This window comes from Xyrauchen texanus, chromosome 4 (genome assembly GCF_025860055.1).
Source record: "Xyrauchen texanus isolate HMW12.3.18 chromosome 4, RBS_HiC_50CHRs, whole genome shotgun sequence".
NCBI lineage: Eukaryota > Metazoa > Chordata > Actinopteri > Cypriniformes > Catostomidae > Xyrauchen > Xyrauchen texanus.
In genome coordinates, this window is record NC_068279.1 from 17,548,489 (window position 1) to 17,564,835 (window position 16,347).

At 36.5% G+C, this 16,347-nt stretch overlaps 1 protein-coding gene across 4 annotated transcripts; it reads left to right on the forward strand.

Annotated features, from left to right (window-relative positions):
- Window positions 1-425: 425 nt before the first annotated feature.
- Window positions 426-15,357, forward strand: LOC127643097 (rab-like protein 6). 4 transcript variants are annotated; one of them, XM_052125661.1, is made up of 17 exons: window positions 426-600; window positions 1,101-1,510; window positions 2,507-2,641; window positions 5,144-5,191; window positions 5,455-5,484; window positions 5,863-5,915; window positions 6,036-6,130; window positions 6,445-6,585; window positions 7,030-7,135; window positions 7,459-7,562; window positions 9,504-9,886; window positions 10,529-10,694; window positions 10,938-11,132; window positions 11,842-12,175; window positions 12,347-12,530; window positions 12,622-12,673; window positions 12,755-15,357. In XM_052125661.1, exons 2-17 carry the CDS (start codon window positions 1,378-1,380, stop codon window positions 13,068-13,070), a joined length of 2,475 nt encoding a protein of 824 aa, XP_051981621.1. In that variant the 5' UTR covers window positions 426-600; window positions 1,101-1,377; the 3' UTR covers window positions 13,071-15,357. The 4 variants fall into 4 exon arrangements, with proteins under 4 accessions (XP_051981621.1, XP_051981623.1, XP_051981624.1 ...); XM_052125663.1 differs by having other exon boundaries at window positions 6,039-6,130; XM_052125664.1 differs by lacking the exon at window positions 5,455-5,484.
- The last annotated feature ends 990 nt before the right edge of the window (window positions 15,358-16,347 follow it).

Genomic DNA, 16,347 nt, shown 5'->3' on the forward strand with positions numbered 1-16,347 from the left:
TGATGATTACCACAACAATTTATATCAATTTGTCCCTCTTTTTCTTAAAATAAATAAACAATTATAATAATAAAATAACAAAGCACTTAAAATAGGAATGTATGGGGCCAATACATAAATGTTAAGTTTCAAAAGTATAGCCACCAGAAATAAACACAATGCATGTTAATATGATTTTTGTGTGATAAAATTGCTAACATGTTTATAAATTATAAGTTTACATTTCTGCCTTTAAGCCCTCCAAAAATTTGACCCAATCCCTTGTGTTGTTTTTTTATTATTATAATTTTTATAGAATTATTATTATTTAATTACGGCAATGAGAGTAGGTGGCAGACCTTAAGTTTTCAGTCTTTGGGATTCTTGAGCAACAGACGCTTATTGTGACTTTTATTTTGAAAGTTTTAGCCATTGTCGCAGCGTACTTCACAAACACACAGTGCAACGTTAATTTTCATGATTTCACACAAGCTGAAGCTGTACTGCAGCTGCTGAGGCTTTAGTATGAACCGATTGCACAGTGAGGCAGAAATACTAGATCGAATCTAGTTCAGATGGATCTAGTCATTCAACTGGTCTTGTGCAGGCTTTAATACAACTGTAAGTACGAGAACACAAATCTAATAAATACAGTTGTCAGTTCCGCGTTAGCAAGCTATTATTATGTGTGGGCTGCTGTCAAACATCTGACTTCTAATCATCGCTTTGAGTGCGGTTGAGCTTTAAAAAAACAACAACATTTGTATTTAATTTTATGCCAAATCGCAGTTGTATTCAGTGTTTTCCTAAATATTATATACAAATAACGGTCATTTCTAGGATGGTAAAATCGCAGTCTCGAGTTGTGTTTCAAAAGCTTGAGAGCCGCTACCTAGACAGTATTTTTGAGCATTTGTTGCGATGACCGTTATGACCAAAATGCTGTTGTTTAACTATGCGGGTCTCTTGGTTTTTAGACAGCCTCGGTAAGACATTCCTGCAAATGACTGCAGTGCTCTGCAACATGTCTCCTACGTCAATGCAACATCTAAGATTTAGCTGTATACTGAATCGCAATCTAATTAATTTCAGATCACTGTTGTTGTTTTTTCTTTATCCAGTGGTAGTAGAAGCTACACTTGAGGATCTTTGTGATGCTGGACTGCAATAACTGTGTCATTCTGTGGCAAAGGATCCAGAGATGAAGATCTGTTAAATTCATAACATTTTATCATGTTATGCTATGCTGAAGCAGGACTAACTCACCACAAATTTAGAAATGCTTAATCAGCGTCGCATGAATACTGTCCACCTACAGACATTGGTGACGACATATAGGTCTGTTTGAAACCAGAATATTTTATATAAATACACTTCTAGAGGCAAAGTTTGGTCAAGATGTTCTCCGCTCTGAAGAAGCTGGTTGGCTCTGAGCCGACTGCTCAGGTAAAGGACAAGAACATCCCAGCTGGTCTGCAGTCCATGAACCAGAGTCTGCAGAGAAGGTTTGCTAAAGGGGTCCAGTACAACAGTAAGTCACACAACCACTGATCAAAGGCATGCCAAGTTACAACCTTTCTGACTTTTGCCAGTTGTACAAGCATGGCAGTATAATTCAATTTGAAACGGTCTCTCAAATATTTCCTTTTGTTAAAGGAATAGTTCAACCTAAATTTAAAATTCTCGCATCATTTACTCATCCTCATGCCATCCCAGATGTGTATGACTTTCGTTCTTCTGCAGAACACAAGCAAAGATTTTTTAGAAGAATATCACAGCTCTGTAGGTCCATACAATGCAAGTGAATGGTGACCAAAACTTTGAAGCCCCAAAAAGCACATAAAGGCAGCATAAAAATAATCCATACTACAGTGTTTTAATCCATATCTTCTGAAGCAATCTAATCGGTTTTGGGTGAGCAAGAGCAAAATGAACTCTTACACTGTACATCTTGCATTTGCAGTCTCAAAGCATGATAATGATTTCAAGCTTGATTACTCTTCCTAGTGCTTGGTGCATGTGCAGAGAGCTAGATGGCTCTAGGTAGCTTGAAATCATTTTGATCACTTTTGAAGACATGGATTAAACCACTGTAGATTTATGGAGTAATTTTATGCTGCTTTAATGTCCTTTTTTGGAGCTTGAAAATGTGGTCACTACACTTGCATTGTATGTATGTACAAACAGACATCATCTCTCCATCAAAATATGTTTGTGTTCTGCAGAAGAAAGGAAGTCATACACATCTGGGATGGTATGAGGGTGAGTAAATGATTAAATAATTTTCCTTTTTGGGTGAACTTTTCTTTTAAGTTTCTTTTAAATGTTTATATTTTACTTTACTGTACCTCATTAACTGAGGAGAATGCATGAATTGGAATTGCAGAAAAATAAATCTTAACGCATTGCATGACACAACAAATCAAGTTCATGTCACAGTGTTACTGTTGCCCCTTGCAGCTGTACACTAGAGATGAGGTTATCTCATGCTCTAACATGTAATATTCATGGTCTTTCTGCACTTCAGTGAAGATAGTAATTCGGGGAGATAGAAACACTGGAAAGAGCACTCTGTGGCATCGGCTTCAGGGTAAGAAGTTCCAGGAAGAGTACATTCCCACTCAGGAGATCCAGGCTACTAGTATCCACTGGAATTACAAAAGTAAGAGTGTTTTCTTATGCAAATTAAGCCTGCTGACATTTTGCCATAGATGAATCTGACTATTATTGGAGTATTTTTACTGTTAGAAAGTTAGCAATAAACTTTTAACTAATTAATTTTATTTATTTCCTTCTGTGCTTCTTTAAATAGGTTTGCATCTAGGTAAATATGCAGTATATGGGCTGAACTGATTCAGATAGTGGATAGTTAGATTTAAAAAAGAATATCCTGTCTCAGTTGGAACATTAGAAACCTATAGCAGTTAGTGATTTCTAGAGTTTGTTTTTTTTCTTATTCATGTTCATCTAGCTGTGACAAAATCACTGTAAACTTTTAACTGTATTTACAGTGTGACATCCTGCCTTTTGATAGCAGGCATGGCTTTACTTGTATCCAACTTGTTACTTGGAAAAGCGAAACTGCTTCCATGCTCATGACGGAAAGCACACAGGCATTTTTCCCTGTACTTTTTAAAGGAATATACAAGTTCAATACTAGTTAAGCTCAATCAACAGCATTTGCGGCATAATGTAGATTACCACAAAATATTATTTCGGCTCAATACTCCTTTTCTAAAACAAAAAAGGAGCAAAAATTGAGGTCACTTCTGATAGAAATTAATAGGGTCAATTTGTGGAGGGTTTAAAGGCAGAAATGTGAAGCTTATAATTTTATAGAAACACATAAAGTAATTCTTCTGTAAAGTCTTATTTGAGCTGTAAAGTTGTTACGGTTGTTTTAGGTTTTAAGCCTAAAACAATCTTTTAGCCATTGTCATATAGTTTTACAACTTTATATTTCTTTACACAGAAAAGGTTAGTAAGTGATTTTATCACACTAAAATCATGATAACACGCATACTGTGTACGTCTTGTGGCTATACTTTTGAAAGGGTGAGTATTTTAATGTTTACGGATTGGCCCCATTCACTTCCATTGTAAGTGCCTCACTGTAACAGATATTTTTTTTTTTTAAGAAAAGGAGGGACAAGTCAAAATTATATTTTGTGGCAATAAACGTTAATGCCACAAATGCTGTAGATCTTAACTGATCTTAACTTATATTGAACCCAGAATTTTCCTTTAAAGGAACAATATTTTACACTTATGTGATTATTATATGTTTTTCCCTAAAGAGTACTTTCAGTATAATGTCATTCAAGGTTCTTGCACAAAGAAGAGTCTGTGTTTAGTTTACATTAGAATTGGGCTGTTTTTGCTATTGTACTTGTAAGGCATCTTTTATGATATGGTATAACTCCATTCATCCACACATATCAGTGCGGGTCAAGTTGCTGAATATTGAATTGTTATAGAGCTTGTTCACAGGATTGTCTTTGTTTTTAACATTTTTAAGGGAATGAAAATGAGGCTGTGAGGGATAGACTTGCCATCTCTTCAATGATATGCACTGTAAAAAGCTCCTAGATCACATCTAATTTTCCACAACTCATGTTGTCTGGAGTTTTTGTCCATTGAAATTTCTTTAAAACATAATTATTTCAATGTTTCCTCAGCAGAATGATCCAAAATAACTTTAAACAACAGTACAACCCATTATACATCTACCCCTCTAAGCCTCGCTGTCATTCCTGTCAAATATCAAAGAAGGTGCTGCTGTGAATAAGGTTTATGGATATGTAACATGACCATTTTTGAATGACCTTCTTAAAGGAATATTACAGGTTCACTACAAGTTAAGCTCAATCAACACCATTTTTGGCATAATGTTGATTACTACAAAAATGCATTTCTAACCGTCCCCCCTTTTCTTAAAAAAAGTTCAAATATGGGTTACAGTGAGGCACTTACAATGGAAGTGAATGGGGCCAATTTGTAAACATTAAAATACTCACTGTCTTACAGTTATTGCCACAAGATGTAAACAATATGCATGTTAACATGATTTTAGTGTAATAATAATAATCTTTTCTGTGTCAAGTTATAACCAATTTTACAACTTCGTTGCCATGATGAGGTATAGCTGTAAACCCTAAAACCCTGAAATGATCGTGAAAATTAACAGCTCAAATAATACAGGTGTTTTAACACAATTAATGTAAGTGCTTTTATGGAATTATAAGCTTCACTTTTCTGCCTTTAAACCCTCCAAAATTTGGCCCCATTCACTATCATTGTAAGTGCCTCACTGTAACCTTGCCCTTTTGTATTTGTATTTGTTTTTTAAAGAAAAGGTGGGACGAGTTGAATAAATTTTTTGTGACTATCAACATTATGCCTTAAATGCCGTCAACTGAGCTTAACTTATATTGAACCTGGAATATTCCTTCAACTTAAAATTGTCTCTAAACTTTGGCGGAGGATGTTTCTATATTGTACATTGATACTTGCTAGCATGATTTACTGTTGAAATGTTGAGGCTTAACATAATTTGCCAAATGTTTACTGGCTACTATGTCTGAGAATCAATGCAAACCAGATTTACCCTGGACCGTGCAAAGAAAGTTTTCCTGAACTGCACACATTTCTTGGTTCTCTTCAGCTACCGATGACGTGGTAAAGGTGGAGGTGTGGGATGTTGTGGATAAAGGTGAGTTTACACCTTTTTCTAGTCTATTTCTTAGCATCCAAATAAAGGGTAACTTTGTAGACAACTGCTATTCGTCTTACTGTATCTACCTGTTATTGCTTGTTTTATGCCGTTATAAGTTTATAAAAAGTTTACTGCATGCAATTGTTTCATTCACATCCTCCATATCATCTAGTGGTCATACATAAAGCCATTTCACCCAGGCCCCATTGTTCTCCAGTCAATTATATTAATGGTATTTTTCTTACCTGCTGTCCAACCAGGCCAAAAAATCCCCCTTCCTGAAGGTGTAGGTGAGAACCTCTATAGATTGTAGGAAATAGGCTGTGACTTGCCTGTGCTTGGTGTAATGCTCTGCTTGTTATGTTATCTGGGTGCAAAAATGTGTGTGTTGACTGAACTTTCACTGACAGCCTAACACGTCTTCTGTTATAGAAGTTTAAAACTGACTGTGGTGACATGTAATATATTGTTTAACAAATATACCTCAGAACACCAACTCTTGTTAATGCCACTAATATCTGTTCCTGTGAGAAAGGAAATGCCACAAACATAGGTTTTGATACTTTAGAAAGCTTACTGACATCAAGTTTGTCTAGTTGTTTTCAATTAATATAATTTTGTTAACTTGTGCTCTGTACTTCAAATATTCTTGTTATGACACATTATAGGCAAGGGGAAAAAGAGATGTGATACATTGAAGTTGGAGAATGAACCTCAAGAGGTAACTTAATCTATAGTAGTTACCATCAAGGTCTGTAGGATTTGTATAAATATGTTGATATTTTCTCTGAATAATAGAGTGGAATTTGATTGTTTAACTTGAAATGTTTTGTGCCATTAGCAGACAGAGAGTGAATTGGCCTTGGATGCGGAGTTTGTGGATGTGTACAAGAACTGCAATGGTGTGGTCATGATGTTTGATATTACCAAGCAGTGGTAAGTGAATAAAGACAATCTGCCTTTACACACCTCCAGTAATTGACAGTTTTCTGAGCTTTTAGCTGTAATATTTAGAGTTTACTCTATTTAACACACACAGATTACTCTATTAATGGATCCTATTTTTTATATTTATATTTGGGTTTAGTTTATACCAGTAATAAATGTTATAGTAAAAATGGGTTGATAAGAAGAGAAAAGCCATTTATATATCTGTGCAGGTAAGAAGCACATAGCATGCTTGCTTTTCACTATTATTTGGAAAGATAGTACCTTGCTTTACAAAGCGTATGTGTTTTATGCACCTGTAGGACTTATAATTATATTCTACGGGAGCTGCCTAAGGTACACACTCATGTACCAGTTTGTGTGCTTGGTAATTATCGGGACATGGGGGAGCACAGAGTTGTTTTGCCTGATGACATCCGTGACTTTATTGATGGCCTTAACAGGTTAGATCATTAAAGCTGGGAAATCTTCTTTCAAGACATAATCAGTTCTCTGCTAATCATTTATGTTTGATACATCGAGGTGGGTTGACGTCACATGTAAGGTTGGTCAATATGAAAATCATGGAAGATGGTCACCAATAAGATGTTAAAAATCAGCATGAAATTGCAATCAAAACCCAATTTATTTTCATAATGTGACAGTAAAACAGGATAATCTGTAAGAAAAAACTATGTAGTGCAGGACTCTTATCCACTGCAAATTGATTCGGTTGGAAAATTGAGCATTGTAGAAGTCGTTTCAGAGGTGGAGCAAGTTATAACATTTTGCTTTTAAGTTTTTTAATTTGGATTTGCATGCTCCTAAGAAACTGAAGATAAGACCAGAAACATCCTACTCTTCTGTGTGCCATTTTATCGATGTTTGATATCTCTATGATTTTGTAGACCTCTGGGCTCCTCTTACATCCATTATGCAGAATCTTCCATGAAGAATGGTTTTGGTTTGAAATATTTGCACCGATTTTTCAACATTCCATTCTTGCAACTTCAGGTGAGTGGGTTCTAGTGCTCTAGTCTTACAACTTAACTCTTGCTACAATGATTTGCATCATTTTTGATGATGTTAAAGAAACCAATCAACCAGGTCCCTGACGTAGTAAATAGGATTTGTTAATTGTTTTTGAGCTGTGTCATGTGCCAAGCAGAAATTAGATCAGTACTCACAGAAAGTTTTCTCTGCTTGTTGCCTGTAATCCAGTTTCTTAAGATAGTTATTGTTCCCATTGCTATAGTTATTACAGCTGTGAAAGAAACCGTAGTAAAGGGACCTGTAGTCATTCATTTTATATGCATTCTGTATGATAACCTTCACAGAGAGAGACCCTGTTACGGCAACTGGAAACCAATCAGTTGGACATCGATGCCACGCTAGAGGAGCTAACTGTTCAGCAAGAGACAGAGGACCAGAACTATGATATGTAAGAACTAGCAACACACAAACTGCAGTTCAAACTCGTATGCTTAGAAAGAGAATTGAAGGAAATGTTAATATTGAAGGAGAATGCAAATATAAATCACATGCAAATGGAATGGAACAAGCATTGTTGGCCTGTTTTAAATTATGTAAATAACTGCACTGACATTATCATAATTTGAAATTAAGCAACATTGTGTATATTCTGATGACTTTCGCAATTCTATATTTAGCAAAAATGTAGGCATATATTGCTGTTTATTACTAAGTAATTGGTGCAAATAAGTGCAAAAACTTCCTATCTTCAGCAGAACACAAAGATTTTTTGAAGAATATCTTAGCTCTGTAGGTCCATACAATGCAAGTGAATGGTGATCAGTCCTTTTGTAGCTCCAAAAATTACATAAAGGAAACATATAAGTAGTCCATATGACTCCAGTGGTTAAATCCAGATCTTCAGAAACTATAAAATAGGTGTGGCTGAGAAACTGATCACATTTTAAGTCCTTTTTTTATTCTAAATCACTTTCAATTTTAGATCTTGAAGTCAAATGTGGTGCCTGTTTAGTTTCACTTTCACATCTGAAAGATAAAGTGGAGACTTATTGTCAGAGATTGAGATGGAGACCCAAGAGCAGAGGAACAGTTCAAAGGATTTATTTACATTTCAAATAATAATTATGAGTTGATTTAGTTATAAGGATTCCTCCATGAAGAGCGCTCCCACAGGCAACACTAAATACATTCAACTACATTCACTAAACCATATTCAACAATCCAGCCACGAACATGACAAACGAGGTAATTAAAAATAGGCAAGAAGTGACAGGTGCCGCTCACCAGCTGAATGTTGGCATGATCAGCGTTCCCAAGGAAACAATCAGGGTTTCCATGGAAGTGCTGATTCCACGTGCCAGCAGCACCTAAAACACAAAACGTATAAACGATTTTGTCCAAAACAAACGGAGCATGAGTGTCCGGATCCCGACACAGATTGAAACCGAACCATACAGGAAGTCAGGATCCAGACACCATGCTTGTGTCTTGACATGACACAAGACCGACCGAAGAGCGCACGGTGGTAACTCGCAACCGGACCCGTGCACTCACCAAAAGAAAATACACAAGACATGGAATGATGATGTCACAGTCCCGTCAGATAAAAGCCCAACCTGATAGAAGGACAGGACCGCGGCATCACCGAAGAGCACGTGGCGGTATCTCGCATCCGGACCTGTAAGCACAACACAAAAGCAGGACACGAAACATAAGACAGAACATAGGGTGAGGATATCACGGTCCCGTCAGACAAAAACCCAACCTGACAAGGTGACAGGACCGTGACATTTAAGGACTTAAATATTCTGATTCTCACTCTCACCCACACCTATTATATTGCTTCTGAAGACATGGATTTAAACACTGGAGTAATTTATGTTTATGTTTCCTTGATGAGATTTTTAGAGCTACAAATGTCTGATCACCATTCACTTGCATTGTACAGACCTACAGAGCTGAGATATTTTTCTAAAAAATGTTTGTGTTCTTCTGAAGAAAGAAAGTCATACACATCTGGGATGGCATGAGGGAGAGTAAATGATAATCATTTTTATTTTTGGGTAAACTATCCCTTTAAATACTGGGTTCATTTAGTGGAAAACAATGTGGCAAACGTCCATTTACAAAAAAAAAAATTTGACTAGATATTTACTGTATTTTACTTGATGAAACATTTTATATCTACTTTTCAACAATGGCTCTTTGCTTGAAAAGATGGTGCCTCAGATTAACTACACAAAGACAAATATCATCAAAAGGCTGATAATAATTAAGATTTCTATCTATATCATCCAGCCCTAGCACTTACCTACTCTGAATTTGTATTAATTCACTCACAGTGATTGCCGACTGACTATTATAAAGAGGGGTTTGTTATAACTTGCAGTTTTCTAGAAATGAACAACCCTCATAGTAAAGGCTACAATTCTCCCGGCCCCGCAAACGGACAGAGTCCGTCATCTGGCTTGCCGTCTCCAGTCGTCCCTCAAAGCGGATGCTCTACCTGCAGCTCCAGCCCCTGTAGTCCCCAGCAGCCTCCAATTCCCTCCCAGACCCTGAAGTCTCCATCCCCCTCTCCATCTCCGCCTCCTCCCCCCCTCTCTGCTCAAGCTCTTGCTACCTCTCCCTCCCCTTCCCCTGCTCACCCTGGCCCTGCGGTCTCCGCTCCAGCCCAGGCTTCCCCCTCTGCTCCTCAACCTCAGAAACGCAGCTTCATCTCCAGGCTCTTCGGCTCCACTCCAACTAAGGAACCTTCAGCAGTCACTCAGGGTGAGTTTTAGTACAGTGTGTTTTGTGATGCATGTAGAGCTGTTTATGCAACAGTGTATGCATCATATTTATGTTTTATAAAATAATATAATTATCATACATTTTTAATTTACTTGTCATATTAAAATTCACTACTGTCAGAAACATTGAGCTTTTATATTGGACAAAAAACAACAACTTAATTTTATGTCACAGGGACACATTGTTTAATGATTGCCTCAGTGCTATGACTTCCAAGAGGGACTTTAAGGCTGAGAGGAATTAATTCACTCAAAGACCCTTTCTAAAACCTTTCCTCAAGCTAGACCCACAAAGCGTGAAAAAATTTAGAGGATTAGGACTCGTGCACATCATAAGGATGTGTTGGGATCAATAGAAAATCACAAGACTTTGTGCATTCCTGAGATATGGAGAGAGTTTAGTAGCTCTTGCACACCACCTAAAGGCACTAGGATATCAAACAGTTGCATTTAAGAAAACATACCTATTAAAATATTACTGCCTCTCCCTGAAGGCAATAAATAGCTGATCAATAAAACTCATTGTAATTGCAAATGTTTACAAATTGGCTACAGACTGTGTTTAATACAGTAATTTTTTTTTTGTCATAGATCATTTGATCTCTCACTCTGATTCTTACAGAGCCAGATCCGGTATCTTCAGCGGCTCCTCCTACAGTTCAGAGTGTGGATGATTTTGTGCCAGACGAGGGACTGGACAAAAGCTTCCTGGACGACAGTCTTCCTTCTAACACAAGATCCACTATGAATACCCAGCCTTCTGCCTCAGGCATTGCAGATAGTGACAGGTACACTAAGGGCAATCTTAAAAATAAGGTCTTTGGAAGAAGTTTTATTATGTAATTAGTCATTTTGTTAGAAAAAAAATTCTAATCAATTTTGTGTTTTTTACTTTTACTCTTAAGTGCACTATACCTGTGTTCTCTCTAGGTGATTGGGTGTTGTTAAGAATCTGAGACATATTATCTGATGTTCAGTATGGAATTGGTCAAATTTACATAGAAACACTTTGTACTGTATTTTTATTTCAGTGAGGGTGAAGGAAAAGACGGGAACCCTATGGTTGCTGGGTTCCAGGATGATTTGGACCCAGATGATGCAATACTTGAACCCAGAGCATCTGTTCCCTGTAAACACTTGGATATCACACTCTCCAGTGATGAGGAGGGTCCAAAACTTGTGGGAGCCCAGGATGAATATCTGGACATTGAACCTCACAAAGACATGTAAGCACTCCTTGGGATCCTGCCTCTTTTGAATGATTTATTAAGATGCAGCATATTTTATATTAAGATAAACTAACAAATGAGATACTGATGAATTAGTTAAAAGGTAAGTGTGTAATTTCAGCACCACTAGCATCACCAAACGAATTACAAAAATAATGATTGTTTTCAAATTATTGTTTCCCTGTCAGCCATGGTCAGACAAATATGTCGTACCCCAAACTCAAGCCACTACGGACAAACAGAGCAATGTTTTGATAGCGCCACTGTGTTGGCACATTTTTGGGGAAATGAACCTTACTTATTTTTCTCTGAAAATTAAGCTGGGATAGGAAAAAGTGTTTTAACATAGAAAACTATACATACTTGGCCTATAAAGGCCCTGGCACACTTATGGCGAAGTGCTTCTTCATTCTTCCCTCAGAGCCAAAAATAAGTTTGCAACAGCAGATCAAAGACATACTGTTTGTGAACATTCAGACTCCCACACGCTGCTGGAAATTAATTAGAAATCATCTTCTTTTTGGCCAGATTTTCTTCTAAATTATGTCACACCCATTCTTTATTCGATTTCGTAGGAAGTGTGCAGGAGCTTTAAGAAATGTCTGGATTTGGCTTGCACTTTGGGCAGTTAGCTAGAAGTTAACTAACAGTTACCTGAATCAAAGTCTGAGTTTAATGGTATTAATAATATCGATTGGTCATTCAGGTTGGCTATGGATTCATTATCGATTGAGGACAAACCAAAACCCACAAACACAGAACACTTGATCCAGGTCCAAGAAAGTGTCAGCAGTAAAATGATAGAAAGTTCAATGCTTACACCCACTTCAGTACACGCTACTCAACCATTACAGCCATCATCGCAACCAGGAGGCCTGGCAGAGCCCCAAGCACAGCTTGAAAAAAAGAAAGAGGGATCAGCTCAGGCTGAGTCCTCTGACACAGACCCAGATGTGCCTGTGGCCAAACAGATGCTGTCGTTTGTCATGGATGACCCTGACTTTGAGAGTGAGGAAGAAATCATGAAGAAAGTGATCAAGGTATGATGACTAGGGTGAAGATGAGGATTTCAGGCATTTTAGATCTTATTAGACTTAAACGCTATTTAGGGACTTCAAGAAATTCTATAAATAGATGTTTGTCTTTGTTTATTTAACAATAGAATAATTAGACAATATTGTATGGTTATTAATTTATTTTGTTTGCTCAAGGACTCTTTTCCAGCCAAAGACGATCTTCCTGATCTGTCAGATGATGACATCACCACAGTGAAGATTCCTGGGCCCTCAAAACCTACTGTACTCCCCTTCAAATGCAAGAATGATGGTGACCTCTTTGGCCTAGGCATCGAGGAGAAGTCGATCAAAAGTAAAGACAGCAGCGACGAGCAAGATGGTAAGTCACTTAAGTCACTAATTTCTTTTTTATGCATAATTAGAAAACACATTTTTCAAATGTAATTTGTTGTCTATATTTCGTCTCATAGAAAAAGAAAGCAAGCATACCAAGGAAAAAAAGAAAAAAAGAAGAGTAAAGAGGTGAATTATTTTTAAATATAAACCATTCGTGAAAACAGTTATAATGTCCTGTTTTCTAACTCGGTTCACGTTTTATGACAGGACGAGGACACAAGCAGCAAGAAGAAGCACAAACACAAGAAAAAGGAAAGAGATGAGGCAGGAGGGACTGGAGATGACAAGGAGAAAAAAAAGAGAAAATCACGTAGCAAGAAAGCAGATGATCTTGAAGCTTTTCTGGCTGGTGAAGAAGGCTCAGTACAAAGAGAAGAGGGCGACTACGAGGAGCTGTAACACTCAGCTGTGCACTGTTTGCTCTGTTAATGTGCATTGGTACTGCAAGCTTAAAAGAGCTCTTGTCAAAACCAAGAAAAATATGATTTCCTTGGCACCCCAGTGTATAACTCTTGTGATCTGACTGGTTGAATGATTTTCTGACAGATCAAGAAACGCTGCACACTGTTTTTCCATTAGCTGCAACCGCAACTCAGTTCACCTTACCTGTGGAGGTCGGGAGGGCTAGGGTTGTCTGCACTCCTTGGGCTCAAATTGCAATAAGTGGAGAAGCCATGCAAAACTGATACATCTGGCATGTTATACCTTTTAATTTTCAGATATCAATGAAACATTTTCACTTTACCATAACCTTGTATTACTTAATGTTTACATGCTCACTTTTATATGTTTTCTACATTTCTGTCATGTTTGGAATATATTCCAGAAGTGAACCACTACTGCTCCAAGACAATGTTTTTCATTGGTTACATTGGTTTATTAGTTGCCTTGTGTATGTGAATGAATTGGTAATTATGCTCAGTAGATGTTCTAAGAGCTTGGCTTTGTGTAGTTTTCCTGTGTGTGTAGTGTTTGAATTGAATATACTGTATTTCATGGTAAGGTTGTTTGTTTTCCTAAAATATATTTAGAACAATTTTTTTTTTTTTTTTTTTTTTAGCAATGTATCGGTTGTAAATTTTGGTCAATTAATGGAGCAAATTTAGGCACTTTCTCAAAATAGGGGTGTAGTTATGGCAACAGACATTTCCCTCGTTCAGCTACGCACTCTTTGTATCAGGAAATGCCTTAAAGGAGACTATGCTCAAAATTCAACACCAGACTTGAAAATAGATCAATTAGGCCAACAATGATTGTTGTTTTTTTTTTTTTTTTAATTAGGAAATGTACCTACTGTGTCAGTACCTTTTCAGACCATTATGGCACATTAGGCTAGATCCATATTGGCACCCCCATCATGGTATGGCAGAGGCCTCTTCTTTGGCGCCCTCCCAGCAGGTGGCTCCCTATGTGAACACCTAGTTCGCTTATGCCTAGAAAAGGCCCTGTAACTGTAATTATGCAAAGTTTTATTTTACTTTTACTACTGTCTGTAATAATAGTATTTTTGATTATTTCATTTCATCTGTTTTTGCTTGCTTTGTTTTATGATAATGGTAATTTCAAGAAAGAGCTATTATGTAATATTTGTCATTTGATTTTTGATTTTTTTTTTTTTTTGCATAATTATTTTTCAATTAAATCACGATTGATTGAAATTGCATTGTTGCTTGAAATCTGAATTCAATACAAAAATACCACAAAAAATATTTTTGGTAATAGTTTTGCTGTTTTTTAATAGAACCAGTCCTGTGTCATTTATTTTTGGTTAATTTTATATATTAGCTGCATGGCAGTTGTACACTAATAATTAAATTCAATAGGTCAAGACTGCAGTCTTTGAGGAAACGGGCATTTCAGTTCATACAAACACATTATTATTATTAGATATGCTTTCTTAAATCCAAATTGTATCGCATTATGGGCATGTTGAATAGGTGATCCTTTTGTGCACCACGTTGTGTATGTAATATGTATAACATTTTCTTGATAAAGAAATGGGGTTTATTTTATAAGATATTTCTTTCACAGCAAACAAAATAAAAATGTAAAAGGTGTTTCTTTAAGGATTAAACTTTTAAATGATAAAATTCACATGAATAATATATGTAATAAGTATTTGAAAGCTTCAATTTATATTAAGGAAATTAAACAGAACTATTACCCTCTTTATAAGACATTTTAATCCTTGGTGGTAAATATTGTACTGTTTTTCTGTGAAACAAACACACACAAAAGCTTTAAAACTGTGATTTAGAGGGAAAAACAACAATTAGGGACTGGATAATAATTTTTTTAAGTACAAACACAATCTTTTACATTTTAGGACAGCAGAGTTTCTGTCCTGAATATTAGTTATTCAATTTAATATTTGTGGTTAATGCTTATCCTCTGTGGATGGATGTAATTAGGAAGTTGTGAAATACCGTATATCTGTCAAGCATAAAATCTGAACAAATGTTGATTTAAAACTTGAAGATATTATCATGATTATGATCTTATAGATCTTAATTATGTCTCTACTGGACAGTTGACATGATCAAGAATTTAATTTAATGGTAGAAATTGGTAGGATTTGGACTTTGTTGGATATGTAACTCTTCACGTGTGTGTGTGTAATGACCTTACCTGTTAGGAACAGAAGAAAAAATGCTGTTTTTCATATGGCAGATGGATGACAGACACTGTTTATAAGACTTTAATGGGTTACTGCTCTTACATGTTGAAGAGGAGGAAACGCACACAGGAAATAAATAGCCACAACCATAAATAGCAATTCCTTCTGGATGACAGACTTATATATTGTATATTGGCAGATCTAAACACTATACTATTCAAAAGTTTGGAATCACAATGAAATCGATAATATATTATCTTTTTTTTAATAAAAATAATATAAAATTTTGTGTTGTCACATGTGTTGTCATGTTCTGTGCCTGGTTCCCTGTGTTTTGATTCCTTTTTATTATGAGTTACCTTGTTCATCTTTATTTTATTAAAAGCTGCATTTAGATCCTTGTCTGCCTCGTCACAGAATTCTGTTATGTAGCAAATATCTTTCCTAATACTTCATTGGAATGCCAGAAGTCTGATAGCAAATGGCCAGGAATTTAAGATGTAAATTTCTGATATGGACAAAGCTCCTGACGTCATGTTTTGAGGAAACAAGGTTTTGCAAAGCTTTACAGTTTAAAAAACCTGGTTATGAAGTATTAAGGAAAGACTATGTGTCTGGAAGAGGTGGAGGATGTGCTACGTTTATTAGAGAGAATTTGGCCAGCCTTTGGCATATAGGATTTTATGTGATAAAACTAAAGTTGAGAGCTTATCTAGAGGTAATGGGGTTGCAAGGAGGAATTAAAATAGTATACTTTTATAATCCATTTAGTGATTTGACTACTGATAATCTGTAATGGTGATTATTTTCCAGTTTTCGGACACAGCCTGTGTCTTTTTAATTAATGATAAAGTTCAATTACCCACTCTTCACTTGGCCTCGGTGAATACCCAGGATTAGGTGGAGAGTTTACATCTCCACACTGGACTGGGAACGCCTCGGGGTTCCCCAGTCAGAGCTGGTTAATGTGGCTCGGGATAGGGAAGTCCCCGCGACCCGACTTCGGATAAGCGGTTGAAGATGGATGAATGGATACCCACTCTTGATCAACATCTGATTATTTATATCCATCATCCGATCTTTGGATACTTTGTTTTTTATATGTTAGGAAAGTGAATTGTAAAATTAGTGCAATCCTCTGGGTAGCAGGGTAGCATAGCTAGTTTGTTTACTAATGGCTGCT